Genomic DNA, 23,408 nt, shown 5'->3' with positions numbered 1-23,408 from the left:
TGCTACTGGTGTAGCAGGGGGACAGTCTTGGGGACTGAGCCCTCAACCTGTCGGACCTGGCACTATTTCCAGCTAGGTAAGTGTCAGAATTAAATTGGAGGACACCCAGTTGATGTCCACTGCAGAACGGATTGCTCGCTTGGTAGTGGAGAGAACCATCCACATGCATTTGGTCACAGAAGTCTTCTGTGTTGATTGTTGTTGAGTGAGAAAATAGAAAAAGCACTTTGAGTTTGTGCGTAAGTTTTTCTACAGTTTTGTTTGGCCTTTCCTCAAACAGTGGATCTGAAATTTCTCAAGCATACTTCTCATTCCCTAAGAGATTTTAGGTCTGTTGCCACAGTTCCGAGTATAATCGAAGATACATTTGTGTCTCCTGCCTTTCTCTCTTTGTCAGGAATCAGAGTGAGGTTCTGAGATCTCTTGAATTACTGGTGACAAAGGATGGAGAGAAAAGACACTTTAAAGAAATCAATTAAAAGATAACTTAGAAATCTGAGGAGAAGCCTGAAGGGTGAATCAGTGGAATCACAAGATCCTTCTTTAGTTCTGGAATGAACAGTGCATACAATTTATGTATATGACATATGGATGATCTATAAAAAACTGTTTTTCTATAAGATCATTAACAATTATTAAAGGAATTTAGTCCAGTATCTTTATAGCCACATCCTGATGCCATGCCTGTTACACCCTGCACTTATGAGCAAAAACAGGGTGACGGTTATGGACGCTGCAAGGCTAGGATTGTTTAAGTTTGGAGGTTGCCAAGTGAGGTGACTTTCGCTTCTTATTACTGAGTGAAATACAGTGATCAGATGGAGGCTGCAAGGATGACCTCATCCCATTGCGTTTCAAGGCAGCGTGCTGGTGAGAGCCAGGCTGCTGGTCCCCAGCGACAGTCCATTTTCATATCTCATTCATAATTGAAGCGAGTGAGGGTGATTTTTTGCCCATTATAAGAGGTGGTTACATCAGATCTCCAGTGGCATACCAAAGCTCTCATATTTTTACAACTTGACAGCTGTAACCCAGTATCGTAAGATGTTAATCTATAAAGTACAATTTCTAGAAGGGAGAAAAGAGGAGGGAAGTCCTAAATTCCTAGTGTAGAAACGCCATTTCGAAAAATGTTGGCACCTTCCCATCTGAGATGGTGTTGTCAAAGCTTTTGGACTCACCTGATCCTACTTGACTATAGCACAATACTTACTCTTGGGTTTCCACATCCTGGATTGTCTTGTGTGTGTCTCCTCTGGAGGAGAGCAAGCATTTTAAGGCAGAGCTCTTGGAATGGTCGTCTCCTCTGATGGTGTCAAATATATTGATGAAGTGAGCCTGGTTTAAAAATACCTTTGGCATGGAATCTGACATTTATTATTACCATTTTTACATTTGTACAGGAGGTTCCAGGAAAGAAATCACCGAACACTGGGAATGGCTTGAGCAGAATCTACTGCAGACACTCTCCATCTTTGAAAATGAGAACGATATCACCACATTTGTGAGAGGAAAGATACAGGTAATGGTTTGGTGTTTTTTTTTTAAACCAAAACCATTTTAATTGGAAATAATTTCAAATTTACAAGAACATTGTAGAAATAAGAATTGTATAAAACACACTTTTATACCCCACACCCAGATTCATCCGTTGTTAACATCATACCTCATTTGCTTTATTGTTTAGGTGTTCACTGCCTCTCTATTTGACAGAAATTTTCTCCTAAGTACTTCAGTGTATATTTTCTAAGAATAGGGATATTCTATTAAATAACAGCACTACGTTTATCAACTGCAATATTTAACATTATACATAAATTTAACGTTAATACTATACTTTAATATTTAATAATATTCTAGTTTTGTTAATTGGCCCAATTTTGTTCTTTATAGACTTCTCCCCACCCCCACTTCAGTGTAGGATGCAATCTAGGAAGGTATTGCATTTGGTTTTCATTTCTTTAATCTCCTTCAAGCTCATGGAATATTTCCATAGCATTTCCTTATCTTTTATGACATTAATGTTTTAGAAGTATACAGTTCTGCTTTTTTAATAGAACACTTTTCATTTTGGGTTTTGTCTGATGTTTCCTTATGATTCAATTCAGAGTTTGCATTCCCGGATGGAATACTACGTGAGTGATCTTGTGTCCTTCTCAAGGTGTCGTTTCTTGAGGCACCTGGAACTCATCTGCCCCACGCTAGTGTTACAAACCCAGTCAAGGTGTTACCCAGTTTCTCCACTGTAGAGTTACTAATTTTGCTTCTGCAAATAATAAACAATTTTCTATAGGAAAACATTTGAAGACTACACAAATAACCTGTTCCTTATCAAAATTTCACTTTTAATCCAGCATCCATTGATGATTTTTTTGTTTGAACCAATGTTTGCCGTGATGGTTTATAAGTGATAATTTTATAAAATGATGGTTTTCCCATTCCAGCACTCTTCCACATTCACCAGTGGGCAACTATTACTCTACTGTTAGCAAGAACCTTCCCTTCATTTATTTATCCATTGATTATTGATATGGACTCATGGATCCCTGTGTTTTTCAGTTGTTTATATTTCATTACTGGACTTAATTATTTTGGTACTCACACTGTCCGCAACTGACCTAGAGGGAGCCCTTGTGAATCACCTCCTTTGTCCTTGTCACATTCTCTGTTATTTTTTAAGCACTTCTTTACTTGTGGTATAACAGGATGTTCCAGGCTGGTCTTGCACCTTCCCGCTCCCATTTATTTCAGTTTGCTTTCAGTTTTAGGTTCTTCCTTCTTTCCAGCATTGTTAATTTTAGTTTCTTTTTTGAATACAGAAAATATTTACTGTGCTTCCAAAAGTCAAAAAGGGTTGCTATCTCCTGCATCCCTGCCAACCTGTTAGCCTTGATTCCTCGTAATCAGTTTCACAGTTATCTGATTTATACTTCCTGTGTTCCTGTGTTTCTTTTTGTAAAAATAAGCAGGTATATGTATTTTTCCTATTTCCCTTTAATTCTTACAGGTAAGGCCTCACATATGTGTGCTGTTCTGCATTTTGCTTTTTTCACTTAATAGCACCCAGATAACACCATGTATCAGTTCATAGAATTCTTCCACATGCCTTTTTTTCCTTAAAAAAAAAAAATTTGATAATTCTTTTTCTTTCAATTTTGAAATACTTTTTAGACTTACAGAAGAACTGCAGAGATAGTACAGGGCAATCTTACATGCTCTATCCTGGCTTCCCTTAATGTTAACATCTTTCATAACCGTACTACATTTATCAAAACTAAGAAATTAAAATCAACCCAATACCATTAACTAAACTACAGACTTTACTTGGACTTTACCAGTTTTTTTTTTTTCTACTCCACACACTTTTTTTCATTCTGTGATTCAATCCAAGGCCTCATGTTTCTTTTAGTTCCTCATTGTTTTTTATAACCCCAGATTATGTGTGTATGTAACATAGCTTATTCAACCACTTGCCCATGCTTGGACCTTTAGGAAGTTTCCAAGGTTCTGCAACTACAAATAATGTCACAGACATATTTCCATGCATATGTATAGTTGTACTGTTGGGGATTGTATCTTTAGAGCAAGTTTACAGAAGTGATATTGCCAGATCAAAGGATACACGCATGGGTTGTTTTGCTGAATATCGCCAAATTCCCCTCCGCAGGAGTGTTCTGTTTCACATTCCCACTAGCATGCCTTGGAGTGCCTCTTTCCCCTCAGCTTCCCCAACAATGTGGTTTTCAAGCTTTTGAGTTTGTGCCTATCCGATGGGGGAGGAATGATATTTCAGTGTTTTAATTTACATTTGCCTTATTTATGAGAAGTCGAATATCTTCTCATATGTTTAAAGGCTAATATTTTTTATGTCTCTGTAACTGTCTACTTTTGCCTATTTTTCTATAAAACTTTTAGTCTTATTTTTCTTTAATTTTTAAAAGTTCTTTATAGATGCTGGGCATGTTGGCTTATGCCTGTAAGTAATCCCAGCATTTTGGGAGGCTGAGATGGGAGGATCACTTGAGCCTAGGAGTTTGAGGCCAGCCTGGGCAACATAGCAAGATCCTGTCTCTGCAAAAAAAATTTTTTTTTTAAATTAGCTAGGCATGTTGGCATGCACCTGTAGTCCCAGCTACCTGGGAGGCTCAGGTGGGAGGATCACTTGAGCTCAGGAATTCAAGGTTTCAGTGAGCTATGATCATGCCATTGTACTCCGGCCTGGGTGACAAGAGTGAGAACTCATCTCTTAAAAAAAAAAGTTCTTTATATAAAAGCCATTTGCCCTTTATTAGGGATATGTGTTATGGATATTTCCCTTCAGTTTGTCATTTGTCCTTTGACTTCGCTCATGATAGTTTTTGCCATGCAAAGTTTTAAATTTTTTTTTTTTTTTTTCAGCAAATTATGGGTGTACATATGTTTAGGTTACGTGTGTTGCCCTTGGTTCCCCCCCCCCCACCGAAGTCCGTGTTTCAAATATGTCCATCCTTCGGGTAGTGCGCATTGCCCTCCTTGTGTATACAAATACCCGTCCCCTCCTCCCTCCTCCCCACTCCTCCCGCCGCCCTTCCCGTGGTACAGATGATTAGGTTAGGTGTGTTGCCCTTGGTCCCCCCCCCACCGAAGTCCATATTTCAAATATGTCCATCCTTCGGGTAGTGCGCATTGCCCTCCTTGTGTATACAAATACCCCTCCCCTCCTCCCTCTTCCCCCCTCCTCCCACCGCCCTCCCTCTTCCCTAGCATCCACTAGATGTTGTTCTGATATGTGCATTTATGTGTTGATTAGTTAATACAAAGTTTTAAATTTTTATTTAGTCAAAATTAACAATTGTTTCTATTACAGCACCTGGATATTTTTAGTCATAGTTAAAAAGCCTTTCTTTATATCCAGGTTAAGGAAGAATTCTAGGAAGTGGTCTGACAGAGTGCTTCTCATTAAAATTCCAAAGAATGTTCAATTTTATTGTATTTTTTCTACTTTACTAAACTTTTACATGAACATGTAATGATTTTATAATCAAAAAAAGAAGTAAAAAATACAGGAATAGAATCTCATTACTCTTTACAGTATGATATTTTTGAGAGAGTGAGCTGAATTTTAACTGGACCATGTAAAATTGACGAGGGCTGGGCAGTACATGAGCACATAAAATAGTATCAACCTCTTCCTTTACTCCCACCCCAACACCTCGAAATGAGTATTTTATCACTGCTTCAAGATTTGTGAATTAAGTTTCTATTTCATCCTTATTAAAGTTGTTAGAAAAGCAGTGAAAAAGATCAAAATGGAATAGAGGAGGGTTGGTTTGAAGGCATCCCTCCTAGGGTCATCTCCTAGAAGGTGATGGCAGCTTCTAAACAGAAAAAGAAAAAAGCCTTGACTAACTGAGAGTTGTTTTATTGATAAAACAAGATTTTATGGAATCTTTATTTTATTTCTAAGTCCCATATCTGAATTTCTGAAAGTAATGTAAATGGGGAGAGTGTGATCCTGTAGCAGGGGCTGGATGAAAGGAGTGGCCGCAGGTCGGTGTGGGGAAGACACGGAGACATGAAGTGCCATCCCCATCTGGGAGCCATTGGGGGCTCTCAGTTTCCTCTCACAGGCCTCCCTCAAAGGTTAGCATCTTTGGGGAATTGGCACAAATAAAGAGCTGTAGGAAGAAACCAAAGCTTAGAAATGATAAGAGCCTGGAGAAATAAATTAAATAAATAAAACAAGGACCAATTATTCCAAATAGCCATTCTTCTCACCATTTGTATTATACTAAAAATGTCAGATTTAATTCCCCTGAAGCCAATTATGAGGTGGGAATTGCTATTAATGCAATTAGATGTGAAAGAATGTCATTCATGTGCAAACGCATGATTTAAGCTTCACATGTTGTCCAGTAATTAAGGGAACCAACAAACTTACTTGTTATGAGATCTAATTAACCTTTATAAATTATAAATGTAATAATTAACCACAGAGGCAACTATAATCTAAACACCATTGTATTTCTTTCTAGACTTTTAATGTGCATATTTATCCTAATAGTGGTCTCACTGTACATATAATTTTGTACTCTGCTCTTTTTTCCTTGACTGGTATCTCTTATATTGTTATGTAATTTTTAGTTGTTGTTTTAATGACTGAATATTATTCCATAATTGACTTTACCATTTCTCTCTTTTTTTTTTTTTTTTGAGACAGAGTCTCACTCTTTTGCCTGGGCTAGAGTGAGTGCCATGGCATCAGCCTAGCTCACAGCAACCTCACACTCCTGGGCTCAAGCGATCCTACTGCCTCAGCCTCCCGAGTAGCTGGGACTACAGGCATGCGCCACCATGCCCGGCTAATTTTTTCTATGTATTTGTAGTTGTCCAATGAATTTCTTTCTATTTTTAGTAGAGACGGGGGTCTCGCTCTTGCTCAGGCTGGTTTCGAACTCCTGAGCTCAAACAATCCGCCCGCCTCGGCCTCCCAGAGTGCTAGGATTATAGGCATGAGCCACCGCGCCCGGCCTACCATTTCTCTCTTTCTAGAAGTCATCTTAGTTTCTAGACTAGTGAGTGTCAGGCACAAATAAAAATACAGTTAACATTTTTGTTTATACAGTTTTCCTACAGGCTCTGTGTGTGTGTGTGTGTGTATGTGTGTGTGTGTGTGTGTGTGTTTTCCCTTTTGGATGGATTACAAAATGTGAATTAATGCGTTAAGTAGTTTAAACATCTTTAACAGACCTTAGTAGATACTGTCAGTATGTTAGAATCTCTGTGTGATTATACCATTGCTTGCTTTTAGCATTTTAGTTACTTAAATGATTTTTCAGATATAATAGGTAAAAGTTGAAGTCTTACCGTTTTAATTTTCTGTCTTTGATTATGAAGTTGGAACATTTTTTTCATGTTTGCCAACTTAATTTTTTCCTTTTTATAAATTACCTGTCCATGTTCTTTTGCATATTTAAATTCGTATTGGACACTGATGTGTTAGGATTATATTTATTTCCAAAGTTATGAGGCGCTGTTGCCTAGAACCAGAACGACCTATTCTATCTTCTGTAGAACCTATAGAACCTATGGGAAGGAGGTTCCATCCCTTTGTTCCATCTTCCTGTCTACCTGCTAAAACATGATAGCCAACTAAGGATAGTTTCTGCTTCCTGGACCCTCTCTTTTCTTCAAGGTGGGAAAGCTAGGAGTGTAGCCTTATACGGATGGGACTATTACCCCTATTGTTGAAATTAGGAGGCAAGGCCTGGTTTGTTGATCCTAGCGTATTGGGCCCCAGTGTGTTTCAGAGTGATGTTTCTCAGTTCTCTGTCCTCATAAATTCCCTCACATTTAAAAACATTTCCTTTTTAAAATTTAAATGAGCATTCTAGAAATGTAGTATTTAATAGATTTTTAGATAGCATAGTCTGAACTTAATGTTTTTCTGCCCAAAATGTGTGGGCTTTCATTTGATTTGTTTTATAGCACTCCTTTCTCATATTCTGCCCATTTTGGCCTTAGGTAAGAGCCCTATTACAGTGGCCCAGGAGAACAGCAAATGTCAGCCTGCCTGAGGGTCTTCGGGCTTACTCTGTGTTGACTGGCCTTTGAAATTGCCTGGTGACCCAGCCTCTGCTTCCTATTAGTGGGACCTCTTTCAGTTACTTGTGTATTCATTCATTTCTTCTTTCATTCTTATATATTTTTTGATCCCTCTCTAAAAGCGGTGACAACTTTGAAATGTCACATAGGCTGTAGGTGTATTTGCCAACTGGGGAAGATTTGTTTCATCCCTGTTCCCTTCTGAACTGACTTCTTCTTCTTCCCACCAAAGGTTCAATGCCCTCATGATGCCTTCTGGTTGTCTGAAGTCCCTAATGTAACACTCTACCAATGCCTGCTCATCCCCAAAATAGCCTGGGTCCAAAATTGATCTCCCTTGGCCTCCATCAAGCTTAACATCTTTGTTCCCTCAGTGGAGCAGTATCAAAGGAAATTAGAGAAAAACAACCTTATCTTAGATATTCTCCCACGGAAGCACATTGCCATTCTATTGCCAGCCATACTGCCCTCCAAAATGACAAAAGAACAGGAATCATAACTTGGTACTTCGTTTCTTAAGCATTGCTAACTGAAACAATTTTAGATTTAGAAATCTGCAACTCTGGATTATACAATAAAGACTAAGATATGGCCTCTTAAGATACCTTCTAATTTGGAAAAACAACATATACTAATTTAATTATATTTTATTGAATATCTTTAAGGTACTAGATACTGGTGAAAAAAAGTGTTCAAGACACTGTCTTTATCTTTGGAACTCATGTTTACTGGTAGAGGGACATAGTAACAAAATATTTTTTGCCAGCATACAAATTAAGAGAACATAGAAGGGAGAGTGCTTACATCTCATTTGGGATTGGGTTTGTTTCACAGGGAATGTGGTATTTATACCGAAGTAGGAAAGGTTGATTTGGGAAGATTGAGAAGAGATTTTATGGTATAAGATTCAATGCAGACTTCTTTTTTTTTTCACTGACAGCCTATGGAAGTGTTTAAGGTGGGAATGCTATAGTCAAAGCTCTGTTCTACAAAGTGGCCGTACGAAGTATATCAGAGTACAGAGAGTGTGTTGATGGGATGCCAGTCGGGAAGCTATTGTGGTAATTCCTGCATTGCGTAGAGGGATTTAGGGATGGTTTCCTGTTAGAAGGATAGGTTGAAGACTTGTCTTAGGGTTGCGTTTGCCCACCGTTTGCTGATACTGATATCGTTTATATGCTTACTTTTAACTGGCATTGAATGGTTATGGAGGTTATGGAAGACAAAAGCTCTCTCTCCTGCTAGTTACGCCTCATTACCACAACTGCTGGCAACAGGGTGAAAGGTCTGGCAGTGGAAATAAAATTCAGGAAATAATTTCAGTACATAATGCTGAGAGAATCAACAGTACCTCATTTGGGAAAAAGAATCACGGTTGGGAAAAGGTTCACAAGGAGGTAGAGATTAAACCAGACTTTGGGGTGTGGTAGGATTAACAAAGCAAAGGACAGTCTGATTCTAGACTTTAGGCAGGCAGAATGGCAGGACCATAGGCAAGAAGATGGAAAAGCTCAGAAATGACATGTGGGTGCCTCAGGCTGGCTGAGGCAGAGTTACTAATGGGAAATTTTGGTCAGTTGTAGTACAATGAGAGGAAAGGTTGCAGTGTTGCTTGGATCCAAAATGTACATGGTCTAGAACTTTGGATTTATACTTGTGGTGGTGGGGAACCACTAAGGATTTCAGTAATAAGAATTTTGTAGTCAAAAACAGTATTAGGGAGATGAATTTGTAAGGACAATCAGGATGTATTGGAAACTTTAGAGCCCAAATGCAGGAATTCCAGGTATGATGAGGCAGTTGCAATTTTTTATTCTTGGCATATGGAGGACTCAGTCATATCAGTGAGAATCTGCGAGGTTGTCCAAGTTCACACAGATACGCAATGATGCTGTTCAGACCTGAACCTAAGACATTCTTGCTCTGAAGGTTATGTTTTTCCATGCTACCTTGAGATCAGAGAAAATGAAGATGAGGCAGGACGGATTTGAAGATTACAACGTCAAAGGTGGAATTCCAGGAAGCATTTTCCATTAAGATATATATGTAGAAGCCAATTTTCAGGGAATTACAGAGGAACTGGGTAACAATGAAATGACTTCTCAAGCTACTACTATAGTGATTGAATAGTAGATTAAGCTGATTACTGGCTATGCAAATATTTTAGTTCCTGTCCAACTGTCCAAAAATCCTGTGTCTATTATAATTTTTGCTGTCATTCACCCCTTTTCTGCTCAAGTGACTACTTGTTCCTTTTTTTTTAGGTTCCCCAATGTAGTGGGTCTATGGCCAAGCGTGTTAGTGACATGTGTTTCATTGCTCTTTCCTCTCTTGTTCATTCATGATAGATTTGTGTTGATTTTGAGAAAAGCAGAAATTGACCTTTGGAATGACTCTATCACGATAAGCCTAATAAAAACACTAGAACTAGCAAAATGTTTACCTCTTCTCATTTATAAAATACAACTATGGGCTTCATTCCAAATGAATGTAATAAAATAATTAGCACCAATAAACGTGTGATAAAATCTATATTGTCATTTGAAAATCTTTTAGTAAACAAATAAGAATATGGGAGTTGCCTTTGAAGCCTTTAATTCTTTGAATTTAAGGATTCATTAATTTGTTAAAAATTCAAGTCTTAGAAATTGTTTTTTTCTTTCCAATATGTACAGCTCTAGTCATATTAATGTCAGTTATATATATGCTTTGTGTTTAATCTCTGATTAGGGCATCATTGCAGAATATAACAAAATCAATGACGTAAAGGAAGATGATGACACAGAGAAGTTTAAAGAAGCCATCGTGAAATTCCATAGGCTGTTTGGGATGCCTGAGGAAGAGAAACTCGTCAACTATTACTCTTGCAGCTACTGGAAGGGGAAGGTCCCCCGTCAGGGTTGGATGTACCTCAGTATTAACCACCTTTGCTTTTATTCTTTTCTTATGGGAAGGGAAGGTAAGTCATCTAGAATTTCAAGAGGAAACTTTGTAAAGTCTACTGAGGTTTTCCCTGAACTCATAAACCACATCAAAATATCAAAAATAAATTCATAGTTATAACTGAGTCAACACTATTTTTTGATTATTTAGCAGGTGAATTCAATTATTTTCAATGGAATGTTTGTAAAGAAAGTTGTCATTAAGTCATAAAGATTCACTAAAGATATAATTAATTGAGTAGATGTAGACTTAAATCCGTACAAATTTTGAACTCAGGATGTATGTGGCCTGGGTTTTTCTCCTAAAACTAACAAACAAAATGACTATGGGCTTACACATTCGAAGGCATTCAGTGGAATTGGGAAGTGGGGATTTCAATATATTGAGATTACAATATATTGAAAGGATTTTCAGGAGCCAGGTGTTGACCCAGCCTTGTTCCCTGTGCTCAGCCAAACTGGTGATTCGGTGGGTGGACATCACTCAGCTTGAGAAGAACGCCACACTGCTTCTACCTGATGTGATCAAAGTGAGCACACGGTCCAGTGAACATTTCTTCTCTGTATTCCTCAACATCAATGAGACCTTCAAGTTAATGGAGCAGCTTGCCAACATAGCCATGAGACAACTCTTAGACAATGAAGGATTTGAACAAGATAGATCCCTGCCCAAACTGAAAAAGAAGTCTCCTAAAAAAGTGTCTGCTCTAAAACGGTGGGTGACAGAGACTTTGAGCCTTCCAGGCTTTAGAAATGAGAAAGCCATCCATCCATTCATTCATTCGACTTAACCTTTTCTGAGCAACTTTGAGGGTTCTGAATAGTTTTCTGGGTAGAGATGCAAAACTGAAAAGAACTGCCTTGGGGTACTCCCAGTTCAGTAAATGGGACCCACATGACCTGCTCCAGCACAATGTGATGGGAACGCTTCTGGTCCTATGGACAGGGTGCCATAGGTGCGCACATGGGGAGTGGTTAGCTCGACCCAGAAGGGGCAGAGTAGATAAGAAAGATCTCTCAGGCTGCTTTGAGCTGGGCTGTGGAGAGGTAGTAGATGATACCCATGCAGGCATAGTAGGATGGATTTTTCAGGCAGTGGGAAGAATATGGCAGGAGAAACACAAGGAAGAACAGAGAGGGAAGTAAGTCCATTGCATGGCTGGGAGGTGGCAGGACATGGGATGAGAGAGGCTGTAGAGAAGCCTGGAATGTTGGAATGGAGCTAAAAGTGAAGGAAAGTTGATGGCCTCTTAAGTGTTACTGTGCGTAGAATCGTCCTCACTGAGATAAGGAAGAGCACGTCCAAGGGATATGATAGCTCAGTTTTGATTACATTGATTTGAGTTGCCTGCAGGGCATCTAGTTGGAGATCGGTCCAGTAAGATATATGAAAATGGAAATCATTTTCAATCTGAAAAGAAGTCCTTGTAATTAAGATGTCTTTGGTTATTCGAGATGTGTTTCGACAGAAAAGTTCGGGATAAATGCTGTTACTGCAGTGGGTCAAATAGCAAATAAAAGGAAAAGAAAGGGAATTAGGCAAGTATAGATTGCTTTGTCAAGAAATTCAATGGTCAGCTGGGCACAGTGGCTCACACCTGTAATCCTAGCACTTTGGGAGGCTGAGGCAGGAGGATCGCTTGAGGCCAGGAGTTTGAGACCAGCCTGAGCAACATAGCAGACCCTGTCTCTACAAAAAAATAGAAAAATTACCCAGGCATGGTGGCACATGTCTGTAGTCCCAGCAACTTGGGAGGCTGAGGTGAGAGGATCACTTGAGCCCCAGAGTTTGAGATTGTAGTGAGCTATCATGACACCACTGCACTGTAGCCTGGGAGATCAAGTGAGACTCTGTCTCAATTAAAAAAAAAAAGAAAAGAAAAGGTAGAGGAGGAAGGATTGCTTTTTTTTAGAATGGAAAAGATAGAACATAGGAATGAATACAAGAGGCAGATGGGAAGAGTTGTTGGTAAGAATAGGTGTGGGGACAGGAGAGGGCATAGAGATAAAGCTATAAGTATTAACGAAAGGGTAATTAAAAGGTGACAACTTCCAGAGCATGGAAAGGAGGTGTATGTGTGCTGATACCTCTCCCTTTGAAACAGAGAGGGAGTAAAAATAGGTGAGGACAGAAGTGATTTTGGAGCTAGATGGGAGAGAAGTAGAGGGAATGTCATCATGGCTCCTCTTTGCTCTGTGAAGCCAGAGACTAGACCATCCAGGGGCTGAGGTGGGGTAAAGGCTTGACGGGAGAGGTTTAAACAACTAACGTGATGAACAGGAGAAAAAGAACTCATTAGGGAAAGACTGCAGTCAACAGAGCACCCTGCTGAGGTTGGAAACCATAGTTGTCCAAGAGTGGGTGGTTCTTGTGTCTTTTCATGAGTTTTTTTTTGCCTGTTTAGGGTGGACAGTGCTGCCCAGCAGATTCATGTCGCTTGTTGGCATTCTCATGAGGTCTTGCTAGATAGGGTGCCAAAAGTGGTGCCGGATCAGAGTAAATGTAGTGACTTCTTTAGAAATTACTGCACTTTTTAAGAAAGAGGAGTTTCCTATTCAGGACTAGTTTCCCTAAGATTATTTGATGTTTACAGACATTAATTGCAAAGTGGCTACACAAGGGACCTAAATATATTAAAATAATTTTTTAAGGCTTTGGGGTCATTAGGTCGGAATTAATACCAATATAAAGTTAAAAAGGCAGGGGTGATTCCAGCAAGACAGAGGACGGGAAAGTTGTGCTGGGGAGATTTCCATTGTTGCATCATTTAGAAGATTTTGAAACATTTTTCTGGTGTGAGGTGAATTATAATTATTATAATTACTGTTTTCCAGTGATCTCGATGCCAGGGCAAAGAGTGAGAGATACCGTGCACTTTTCCGGCTACCCAAAGATGAAAAATTAGATGGCCACACAGACTGTACCCTCTGGACTCCCTTTAACAAAATGCACATTTTGGGGCAGATGTTTGTGTCCACAAATTACATCTGCTTTACCAGCAAGGAGGAAAATTTATGTAGCCTCATTATCCCACTCCGTGAGGTAAGTGTCAAATAAAAATGGGTATTGTAAGAGTTTTGTTCATAATACTTTTCTGCATGAGCCAGGATTATTTTTTACCAGCATCTGGGTGGCTTTTAACCACAGGCAAATGAGTGTTCATAAGTCTTTGGTGGAACTTTATGCCCTTTCGTTTATTGTGACTGCTGTGGTTGTTGGACCTGTGAGACCTCTTCGTGCAGAGGCAGCATGGGAGTTTAAAATGTAGGTTTTATTACTACTCAGGTATGGTGAGGCCAACAGATCAGGGGATGTTTGCTATTGAAGAGATAGCTTATTATTCTCACAGATGCCAAGAGGAGAGGCCATGCCATGCCAGGTACAGGGCCACACAGGGAAGCACCAAGGGTCGGTCAGGAGGCAGGAGAGAAGGAAAACGTGGGCAGGATCCTTCCTTGTGATTTCCAAGGAGAGAAAGGGGCTAGGCAGGGTAAACAGGCTTAGGATTGGCTAGTTGGAACAATGTTGGTGGGCTCTGGGCATAGGGGCTGTCCTTAATTGTCTGATTCCTGGCCCTGGGGTGAGTAGGGAGAGGAATAGTGGCCTTGAGTGTGAGAGCTCAATAAAGGAGGTGGTTGAGGTATAGGCTCTGGGTTGGTTGGTTTGCTTATGAAAGCAATTTTCTAGGAATTGGCTTGCCCTGGATAGGGAAATACTTCCGGGGTCAGCAAGGCCTCAAGACATCAAAACATCAAATACAGAAACTAGGAAAGGTGGTTATTACACCTTGCTCACAGCCTGAGGGCACCCTGGTCTGAAGGAGATACTCTAGATTGTGAGTCAGAAAGCCAGGTGTGTGTGTGTGGATCTGGTCTGCCGATTCCCTGCATTAGAACCATCACCCTGCTGGTCACAGTGGCAGATTCCTGAGCCCATCCCAGATCTTCTGAATCTGCATCTCTGCAAGTTTGGGATCTGTATTTTAATAAATTCCCAGGCTGATTCTCATGCACAGTGAAGTCGAAGAAACATTACTATTGTTCCGGGGTGGAGGTAAGTCCCATACCATCTTCAGGGTGATGGGTTACTCTGCATACTTCTCTGGAAGCTTTGCTGTGGGATTTGGGGTTGACAAAGACCCCAGGTTAAGATGTCAGGGAAGGAGCAATGCCAGGGTCTGGCAGCCTTGCAATTTCCAACCTGGCAATTTCCAGTCTACCCTGGTCCTTTTCTGGAAGCTAAAGTGGTCAGAAGCTTTGTTTTGTTTTGTTTTGAGACAGAGTCTTGCTCTGTTGCCTGGGCTAGAGTGCCGTGGCATCAGCCTAGCTCACAGCAACCTCAACCTCTGGGCTCGAGCGATCCTCCTGCCTCAGCCTCCCGAGTAGCTGGGACTACAAGCATGTGCCACCATGCCCGGCTAATTTTTTCCGTATATTTTTAGTTGTCCAGATAATTTCTTTCTATTTTTAGTAGAGACGGAGTCTCACTCTTGCTCAGCCTGGTCTAGAACTCCTGACCTTGAGCGATCCTCCCGCCTCAGCCTCCCAGAGTGCTAGGATCACAGGCATGAGCCACCACACCCGGCCTGGTCAGAAGCTTTGGACTTTAATTAGGATCATTCTTATAATAAAGGATTCAAGTTTCTCCTGCCTTCTTTTTTTTTTTAATTATTGAAGTAAGCAAATTTTCTTCTTTTCTTTTTCTTTTTCTAAGAGTAATGTATCCTAATCACAGAAAATGTATAAAAGTATAGACAAATAAAAATAAAAAATGTATCCCTAGTTCCCACATTCACTGTTAACATTCTGTTGTACAGTTTTCCAGACTTTTCTCTGCATTGCTATGTATATATCATTTATGTGATTTAGATGTAAAACATTTTATGGGGAATTTTTATTTTTACTTATTTCCATTAACAGTGACTATATCTTAAACTGTCCTTCAAATTATTAAGTATTCTACTATAAATGTAATTTTTCTTTTTTGAGACTAGTCTTTCTACGTTGTGTTTCCTAGGCTGGACTTGAACTGGGCTCAAGCAATCCTCCCCTTCAGCCTTCCAAGTAGATGGTACTATAGGCACATGCCTTCATGCCCAGCTTACAGTGTAATTTTTCATAACTGCATATTATTTCATGAAGTGTATATACATAATTTATTTATTCAGTTACTTTTGGTTGGACCTTTTTATTGCTTCTAACTTTCCCTCATACATATATAATTTTCCTTAAATTATAAATTACAAATTCTCAGAAGCTGAATTGGTGGATCAAAAAGAATGCAAAATGTTAGGAAATTGATAAATCTAGTTCTTCTTGTTATAGGGTCAGCTAACTGGTGTTATGACACATTTTGAGGCCAGGATATGTTGTTAGGTCTGAATTCTGAGGTGGACAATTCAGTGGTATTTACATTTGGCTATGAAATATATTTCATAACTTTTTCTAGTAAATTTATCTTCTTAGTAGTCTTTGCTATCGACTGTTACTAAATATAATTTTCTTCACCTGATTCTAAGCTAATTTTCTTCGTCAAGTACTACCTGAGTGTAGTAAAGCAGCATTGGAACGGTGAGGGAAACCCATTCAGGAATTAAGAATAAACCATGAATGCGCTTTTTACAGATCTGAGCAAGTCATCACTCCCAGATTATCCAGAGGGACATAAGGGCTAGAGAGGGTCTAGAGATGACATCTGCTCACCTTCTGGTCACCACCTCCAGGGTGTTGGGGCCAGCTAGTTCTGTTTACATTTTAGTGCCATTTAGCATACACTAGTGAGAGCTCAGGGGAATGGAGAGAAAGATGATTCATATTTTCAGCCACCTGCTGCTTGCTGGTTTTCCCTGGTAGAGCAGAGATATGCCAGGCAGATTTCAGGGTAAATCAGAAGCGGGCAACCTGTGGAGGTAGCGTTTAGAAATAAAGCATGCTGTGGTTAGAGGATGCAGCTTCAAAGAAGTGCTCAGTGAGACAGCAGTGCCTTCCCTGGGATCTGATGAATTGTGGAGATATATTAATGATAGATCCCTAACCCCAACTAATGGAAAAAACAAAGGACTTAATGTAATTTTTATTACCTTTAGGTAACGATAAGGTGGCGGGGTGGGCCCCACTTCCCTGCAGGCTCGAGTGCTCTCCCCATGAGCTGGGTGCCTTTCAGAACCCAGTCAGCTAATTGTTTGGTAAGAGCCTCCATGGGAACATTACACCCTACTTGGAATGGCCACTTGTAGGATTGTGTAGACCAGGGATTGTTTTATATATTTATTTTGTAAATAAGCTGAATTATTGACTACAGGTTGTTAATTTATATCCCACATATTGACTTAAAGTAGATGCAATCAGCAGATGCTAAATGTTTACCCAGAATCATGTTGCTATAGATTTTGAAGAAATCACTGAGGCAACAAAGCAAAAGGAGGAAGTTTCTTTCTTTCTTTTTTAATCACAAATTACCTCACACGTATTCCATATTAAACTCCAAGATTTGATTAAGTTGTAATCTATTTCATAACCCAAGTTGGTTATGAAAATGTGTCTCCTTACATTGTAGAAAACATTAACGTAGCTGTCCTCTTTCCTGGTGGCACAAAGCTTATGGATAGAGTTCTACTACAACTCCTTCCTCAGTGAGAAATATTTTGTAACCCATGTGAGCATTCACATGTTTTATGTGGGAGCTTCCTCGTTTCTATAGTCATGATCCAGCGAGGTAAAGGCCTTTTTTCGCTTTTACTTATCCAGATCCACGTAGCTATCTGTGTTTTAGACACATAATTTGAACCATTGATCCCCTTGGTATTTTCCATTTATGCCAGAAACATTGTGACCCAAAGAACCAGTAAAAATTTGATAGGAGAAAAACAGCTTTTTTCTTAAGTATTGTTTAACATGTCTTAAATGTCACTGGAAAATTCTTTTCATGAAAAGGAAGTATTTTTTCCTTTATGTAGCTTTTATTGCAGTAGAAAAAAAAATCCTTTATTTGCAATTCCAGGTGTCTCAGAGGATTTTATGTGCAACTCCAGGTGTCTCAGAGGATTCCATATATATAATCTGAAAGTCAGGTCCACATGAACTCACGCATGTGCACGTGCGTGCGCGCGTGCACACATATACACACACACACACACACACACACACACAGTCTGCTAGTTCAGGTAGGGCTATAATTAACCTGTTTACATCATGTCTGTTCAAGAATCGAGCCTTTAAAACTTTGAAGTGGTGGGAGGTAAAGGATGCAAAGCCCTAGAATCTAAATGGTCTATTTGAAGGATTGGTGGGGTTTTGAAAACCACCCCAACATTAGGCTTGGTAAAAGGAACCAGTATTGTGGCTTATTTTCTGTCTCTTTTGGATGATGGAGCAGCTACGAGTCCTCTCTCTTAAGGCTCCATGAAATTTTAATGAAAATCAAAGAATTCCTTCACGGCAAGGTTTCTCAACCTTGCTACTGCTGACGGTGTGGGACGGGCTTTGTCGTCGGGGGAAGGGGCTGTCCTGTGCACTGCACGGTCTCAGCAGCATCCCTGGACTCTGCCTACAAGATGGCACTTGTAAACCAAAAATGCTTCCACATGTCACCAGATGTCCCCTGGAAGGCAAAATCACTCCCAGTTTAGAACCACTGATTTAGAAAGACCAAGCAGGATGATTCCAGTTTCTGGTATAAGCTCCAGTTTGATTTGTTATAAGCTGCTTTATTTTATTGGAACAGAATCAAAGAATCTCAATTTTGCTTCAATAAGTCATGGGTGGTTCCTACAAAATAATGAAAGTGCTGTGCTCCTTCTTCAGCACTGCTCGTAGGCAGCTGATGGGTAATGTTTGGAAAGTCAAGCTTGTTGTTACGTGTTTCTTTTCAGGTGACAATAGTGGAAAAGGCAGACAGCTCCAGTGTACTCCCCAGTCCTTTGTCCATCAGCACCAGGAACAGGATGACCTTCCTATTTGCCAATTTGAAAGACAGAGACTTTCTAGTGCAGAGGATCTCAGATTTCCTGCAACAGACGACTTCCAAAATATACTCCGACAAAGAGTTTGCAGGAAGCTACAACAGTTCCGATGACGAGGTCTGTGGAAGACACCCGAAGGTGTTTGGGTTTGTCCTGTTACTCTGCCCCAGTGTGCACTTCCCCGTCCGTTTTGTTTGCTTTTCAAGCTTTGCAGCTGTGCAAGGATAAACAACCTACCCCAGTGCCCAGAGCAGTAGCTCGGCCATATCTCATTTAAATTGCAAGGAGTTGGTATTTGGGATTATAGTGTTAGAGGAGCCTTATAGAACCTTATCTAGTCTAACTCTTTTATTTTACAGTTGAAGAAAGTATTAAGTAATCGGTCCTGGTTACATAGCAAGTGACTCTGGTCCATATAGTAGAGTTGCTGAGAATGATACAGAGGTCACTAAGTAAACCTGAAATCCAACATCATTATCGTGATTTTATTATGATAAAATACATGTTGTGCCCCTATGGAATTAGGCCTTGGACCAATATCCAGAGAAACTGGAGCCCTGAGAAGATAGGTGACCAGCTAAAGTGACAGAGCAGGTTACTGGCAGATAAAATGTGTTTTAAAGATGTTAAGTTCACACACAGTATCCCTGTTCCTGTCCTGCTTCAAGCTTATGTGGGCATTCCACCAGACACTGGAGAGGAGATGAGGTGATCTCATAAGCTCCTGATTCAACCATGGCATGCTTTGCATGCATGCAAATCAGAAAGACTAATGGCCACTTTGTTGCAAATATGCATCTAAAATAGGAAGGGAACCTATTCTGAGCATGAAGCACTGTAGCCTATGATCCAGGCGCCTAGACAGGTGCCTGCCAAAATGTTGCCTTGCTGCTTTTCTCCTCTTTCTTCACATAGCGAGAAACATCTTAGAAAAAAGATGTAGCTATCGATAACCATACAGAGCACCCTGAAGAAGTAGATTCTGTCTCCCAAATCCTTCCAATGTCTAGTTCCTCCCTGTGTCCACAGGTGTATTCTCGGCCCAGCAGCCTCGTCTCCTCCAGCCCCCAGAGAAGCACAAGCTCCGATGCTGATGGAGAGCGCCAGTTCAACCTCAATGGCAACAGCGTCCCCACGGCCACACAGACCCTGATGACCATGTACCGGCGGCGGTCTCCCGAGGAATTCAACCCGAAATTGGTGGGTGCCTCTTGCTCTTTCCTGAAACTTTCTGTATTAGAACAATACTATCAAAAATATTTGTTACTATTAGTAAACTCATAAATATCTATGTACATATAGATTTTCCTATAAGTAAAGCAGATCTTGTCTAACTATGTCATTAGGTTTCAGAGTGGCTTTATGGAAGGAGACAAGTCCTAGTGGGTAGGGGTGACTTCTTTTGATCTTGTTTTGTTTTTAATTATTGCTTAAGTTAACCAACAAATAAGTACACAGTTTCTCAGCCCACATTTCAAAAGGATTAACTTACTTTCAATTGGGGGTGTAGACATAAAACCATAAATACAATTGGCATTTTTCTGATCCATCTCAGGTAAGTGAGGTTTTGACTCTGGGCCAAAAAGCTTCATGGCAGAACCGCAGGCTACGATAGATGTCTAGAGCTGGGGAACAGCTCTAGAAAGTCCGAGCTCCTTGTTCTCATGATTCCTGTTCATAACTCGATCACTCCGTTCAACAGGGAGAATGTTCTGACCTTCCAGCACACTTTTGCCGGCCATCCTGGAAGTACTTTGGGATGTAGTAGCGTTTCATTATCCCTTTCAGGCCAAAGAGTTTTTGAAAGAGCAAGCCTGGAAGATTCACTTTGCTGAGTATGGGCAAGGGATCTGCATGTACCGCACGGAGAAGACGCGAGAGCTGGTGCTGAAGGGCATCCCGGAGAGCATGCGGGGGGAGCTCTGGCTGCTGCTCTCAGGTACGGCATTGGTGACAGGGTCTGAGCGACCCTGGGGCTCCCCATCCGCCTTCCCTCGTGCATCAGGGGTTCCTTCAAATGTGCAGCCCCTAATTCAGGGCCACATCTCGTTTCCTCACCAGAGTATTGAAGTCCCTCAATTACTTTTCCCATCTCGAAAATCCAGGACTCACAGTAAGCTGACCAAATGTTGAAGCCACTATCCCTCGAGTCCTCATAACCACTTCCATTTCTTCAGTAAGCCTCTTTAGGAGAAAAAGAGAACCCGAAGTAAAAGAGTAGAATGCTTTGTGATTTGGGGAGTTCTTTTTTTCCTTTCCCAGCTACCTCAGCTTCATTGAGAATTTTAAAGTCTGGCACGTTCTCAGAGCAATCCCCAGGTGGGGAAGCGGGAGGAGATGGGAGGAATAGGAAGGCCCAGTTCTTGATTTTTGCCGCCTCCTGAAGTCTTTAGGCATCACAGGTGCCATGGAGTGAGGCCAGAGTCTGCACTAGAACCTCAGACCTACCCAGATCATACCTTGTACTTCAAGCTGGAGATGTCAGGAAGGACAGGAGGGGACGTGTTTGTGGACCTGTGGGAAAGGCCCTTCCATCTCCACTGGTCCACAGACCAAGCTCTTATGCCTGAACTGGACCCGGTTGTGTCAAACGTTTGAGCCCTGCTGTGGAAACCAGAGGCCCTTCAGGATAAGCCCGCACTACTTCCTTCCATCCTACAGCACCCAGGGCATCCCAGGCATCTTAATGTCCCAAACATCAGAGCAGTCCTTTAGGTTTCGCCAGACTTCAATGTATAAATCAGTTGCTCTACCTGGTTTGAGGCCTGAAATGTAACCGTTCTACATAGGCTCATGGGAATTTTTCATTTAAACCTAAGATGGTCCAACACAAGTGCTATTATTAAAAGCTTTTATTTTTAAAAAATGGCATTAAAATTAAAAGAATAATTACCAGGCTTACAGGAAAGCTATAAAAACTCATAGTTCTTTCTAGAAGTAGATGAAACTGGTAAAGTTACCCATAATGAGATGTATGAATGTCTCAGAAATAGGGGGGTAGGATCTTGAAAAATAATTGGTTTTATCTATTTCATGTAAAACCAGTTCATTCTACCTTCATTTATACGTCTTGTTTTTAATTTTCCTTAAGTAGACCAGCCATAGCTCCTCATTTAGAAACCCAAATTTGAGTCAACTCATCTCTAATTAAAAATCAAGCCCGGGAAGGTCATTACCTTCCAATCTTCTCGTCTTCCTTGTGTTCAGTGAACTAGTCACCTTGACAACCAGATGCAGATCACCGATAGAATCAATGAAAAACTCTACTTTCATCCTCCTTGTTCAAATTAGAAGCTATTTACAGCTACGTTTTAGATGAAAATGAAACTTCTACGAGCACCAGTAAACCAGTGCACAGCAACAGTACACAGCCCTATTTCAAATATATGTTTAAGGTTAGACCCAGTGTTTCCTTTAAGTCATGGGCTGTGTGAGACCAGAGGTGAAGTGGTCTACAAACGGCCTTATGCTGGGTAGGTAACTGAGCCCATATTTCCACATATCCAGGCAAGGGGGTCATATGGAGGCCAGCTTGCCCAGGGGGAGAGCCCAGGTCCGGGTCAGGGGCCCAACTTGGGTCTCACCTGCTTCCCATGACCCTTCAGGTCACTGCCCCAGGACCTCAACTCAGCATACCAACTGAAGTGAAGTGCAGGCCAGAAATCCCAGCACATCCCCCATGAGTACAGAGCAAAGGCTGCATCTTACGGTGCTGCCAAGCAGGCTGCCCTTCCTAGGGCAAGTGTGAGTGGTAAGGCTGGGTCTGTCAGTGACCATCAGGGACAAGGACCGGGATAGCCCAGTGGTCTTGGGGTATAAGTTTCTAAACTGTGAAATGTAAATGTATTTTGCGAAATCTTTATTGAGATATAATTCACAATTCACTAGTTAAAGTGTACAATTCAGTGATTTTTAGTATATTCACATTGTACAGTGATCACCACAGTCAATTTTAAAACATTGTCATCACCCCCTTAAAAAGCACCATGCACCTTTAATCAGTCATTCTCCCTTTCCCTACAAGCCCCCTCCTACACCTAGGCAATCTCCAATCTACTTTCTGTCTCTAGACATTTCATATGCTTAAATGCAGTCGTACAATATGTAGTTTTTTGTGACTGGCTTCTTTCACTTAGAATGATGCTTTCAAGGTTCATCCATGTCATGGTATATATCAGTATTTCATTCCTTTCTATGGTCAAACATTATACCATTGTCGATGTACTATACTTTGTTCATCCATTTATCAGCTGTTGAATATTTAGGTTGTTTCCACTCTTTGGCTGCTGTAAATAATGCTGCTATGAACATTCATGTACAAGTTTTTGTGTTGATAACATATTTTCATTTCTCCTGAGTACATACCTGGAGTAGAATTTCTAGCTTATGTCGTAACTCTATGTTTAACCTTTTAAGGAACTGCCAGAGTGTTTTCCAAAAGAGCTATACCATTTTACATTCCCCCAGCAGTGAGAGAGTTCCAATTTCTTCATATCTTTACCAACATTTGTTATTATTTATCTTTTTATTATAGTCATCCTAGTGGGTATAAAGTGATATCTTGCAAGTTTGATTTGCATTTCCCTGATGGCTAATGAATGATGTTGAGCATTTTTTCACGTACCTGTTGGCCATCTTCCTTGCAGAAATATCTATTTGGATCCTTTGCCCACTTTTAATTGGGTTATTTATCTTTTAATTATTGAGTTGTAAGAGTATTTAAACATATTTTAGATACAAATCCATTATCAGATTTAAAAAAAAAAATTCCCGTTCTGTGGGCTGTCCTTTCACTGTTTTGATGGTCTTCTTTGAAACATAAAATTTTTTAATTTTGATGAAGTAAGTACAATTTATCTAATTTTTTTGGTCACTGGGCTATCATGGCATGAAGATTTAGGCCTATTCTATCTTCTAAAAG

General features: G+C 40.4%; 1 protein-coding gene across 1 annotated transcript in view; it reads left to right on the top strand.

Moving 5' to 3' along the window:
• TBC1D9 (TBC1 domain family, member 9 (with GRAM domain)) overlaps window positions 1–23,408 on the top strand; it is a 116,274-nt gene that overhangs the window by 60,788 nt on the left and 32,078 nt on the right. The window contains exons 3-9 of the mRNA XM_012654942.1: window positions 1,404–1,522; window positions 10,315–10,543; window positions 10,980–11,241; window positions 13,362–13,569; window positions 18,398–18,604; window positions 19,517–19,687; window positions 20,276–20,426. Coding sequence (XP_012510396.1) covers window positions 1,404–1,522; window positions 10,315–10,543; window positions 10,980–11,241; window positions 13,362–13,569; window positions 18,398–18,604; window positions 19,517–19,687; window positions 20,276–20,426 — 1,347 coding nt within the window. The remainder of the gene's footprint in view (window positions 1–1,403; window positions 1,523–10,314; window positions 10,544–10,979; window positions 11,242–13,361; window positions 13,570–18,397; window positions 18,605–19,516; window positions 19,688–20,275; window positions 20,427–23,408) is intronic.

This window comes from Propithecus coquereli, unplaced genomic scaffold (genome assembly GCF_000956105.1).
Source record: "Propithecus coquereli isolate 6110/MARCELLA unplaced genomic scaffold, Pcoq_1.0 Scaffold112, whole genome shotgun sequence".
Taxonomy (NCBI): Eukaryota; Metazoa; Chordata; class Mammalia; order Primates; family Indriidae; genus Propithecus; species Propithecus coquereli.
The sequence above is the reverse complement of the archived record's forward strand: the minus strand, read 5'-3'. Positions and strand labels throughout refer to the sequence as shown.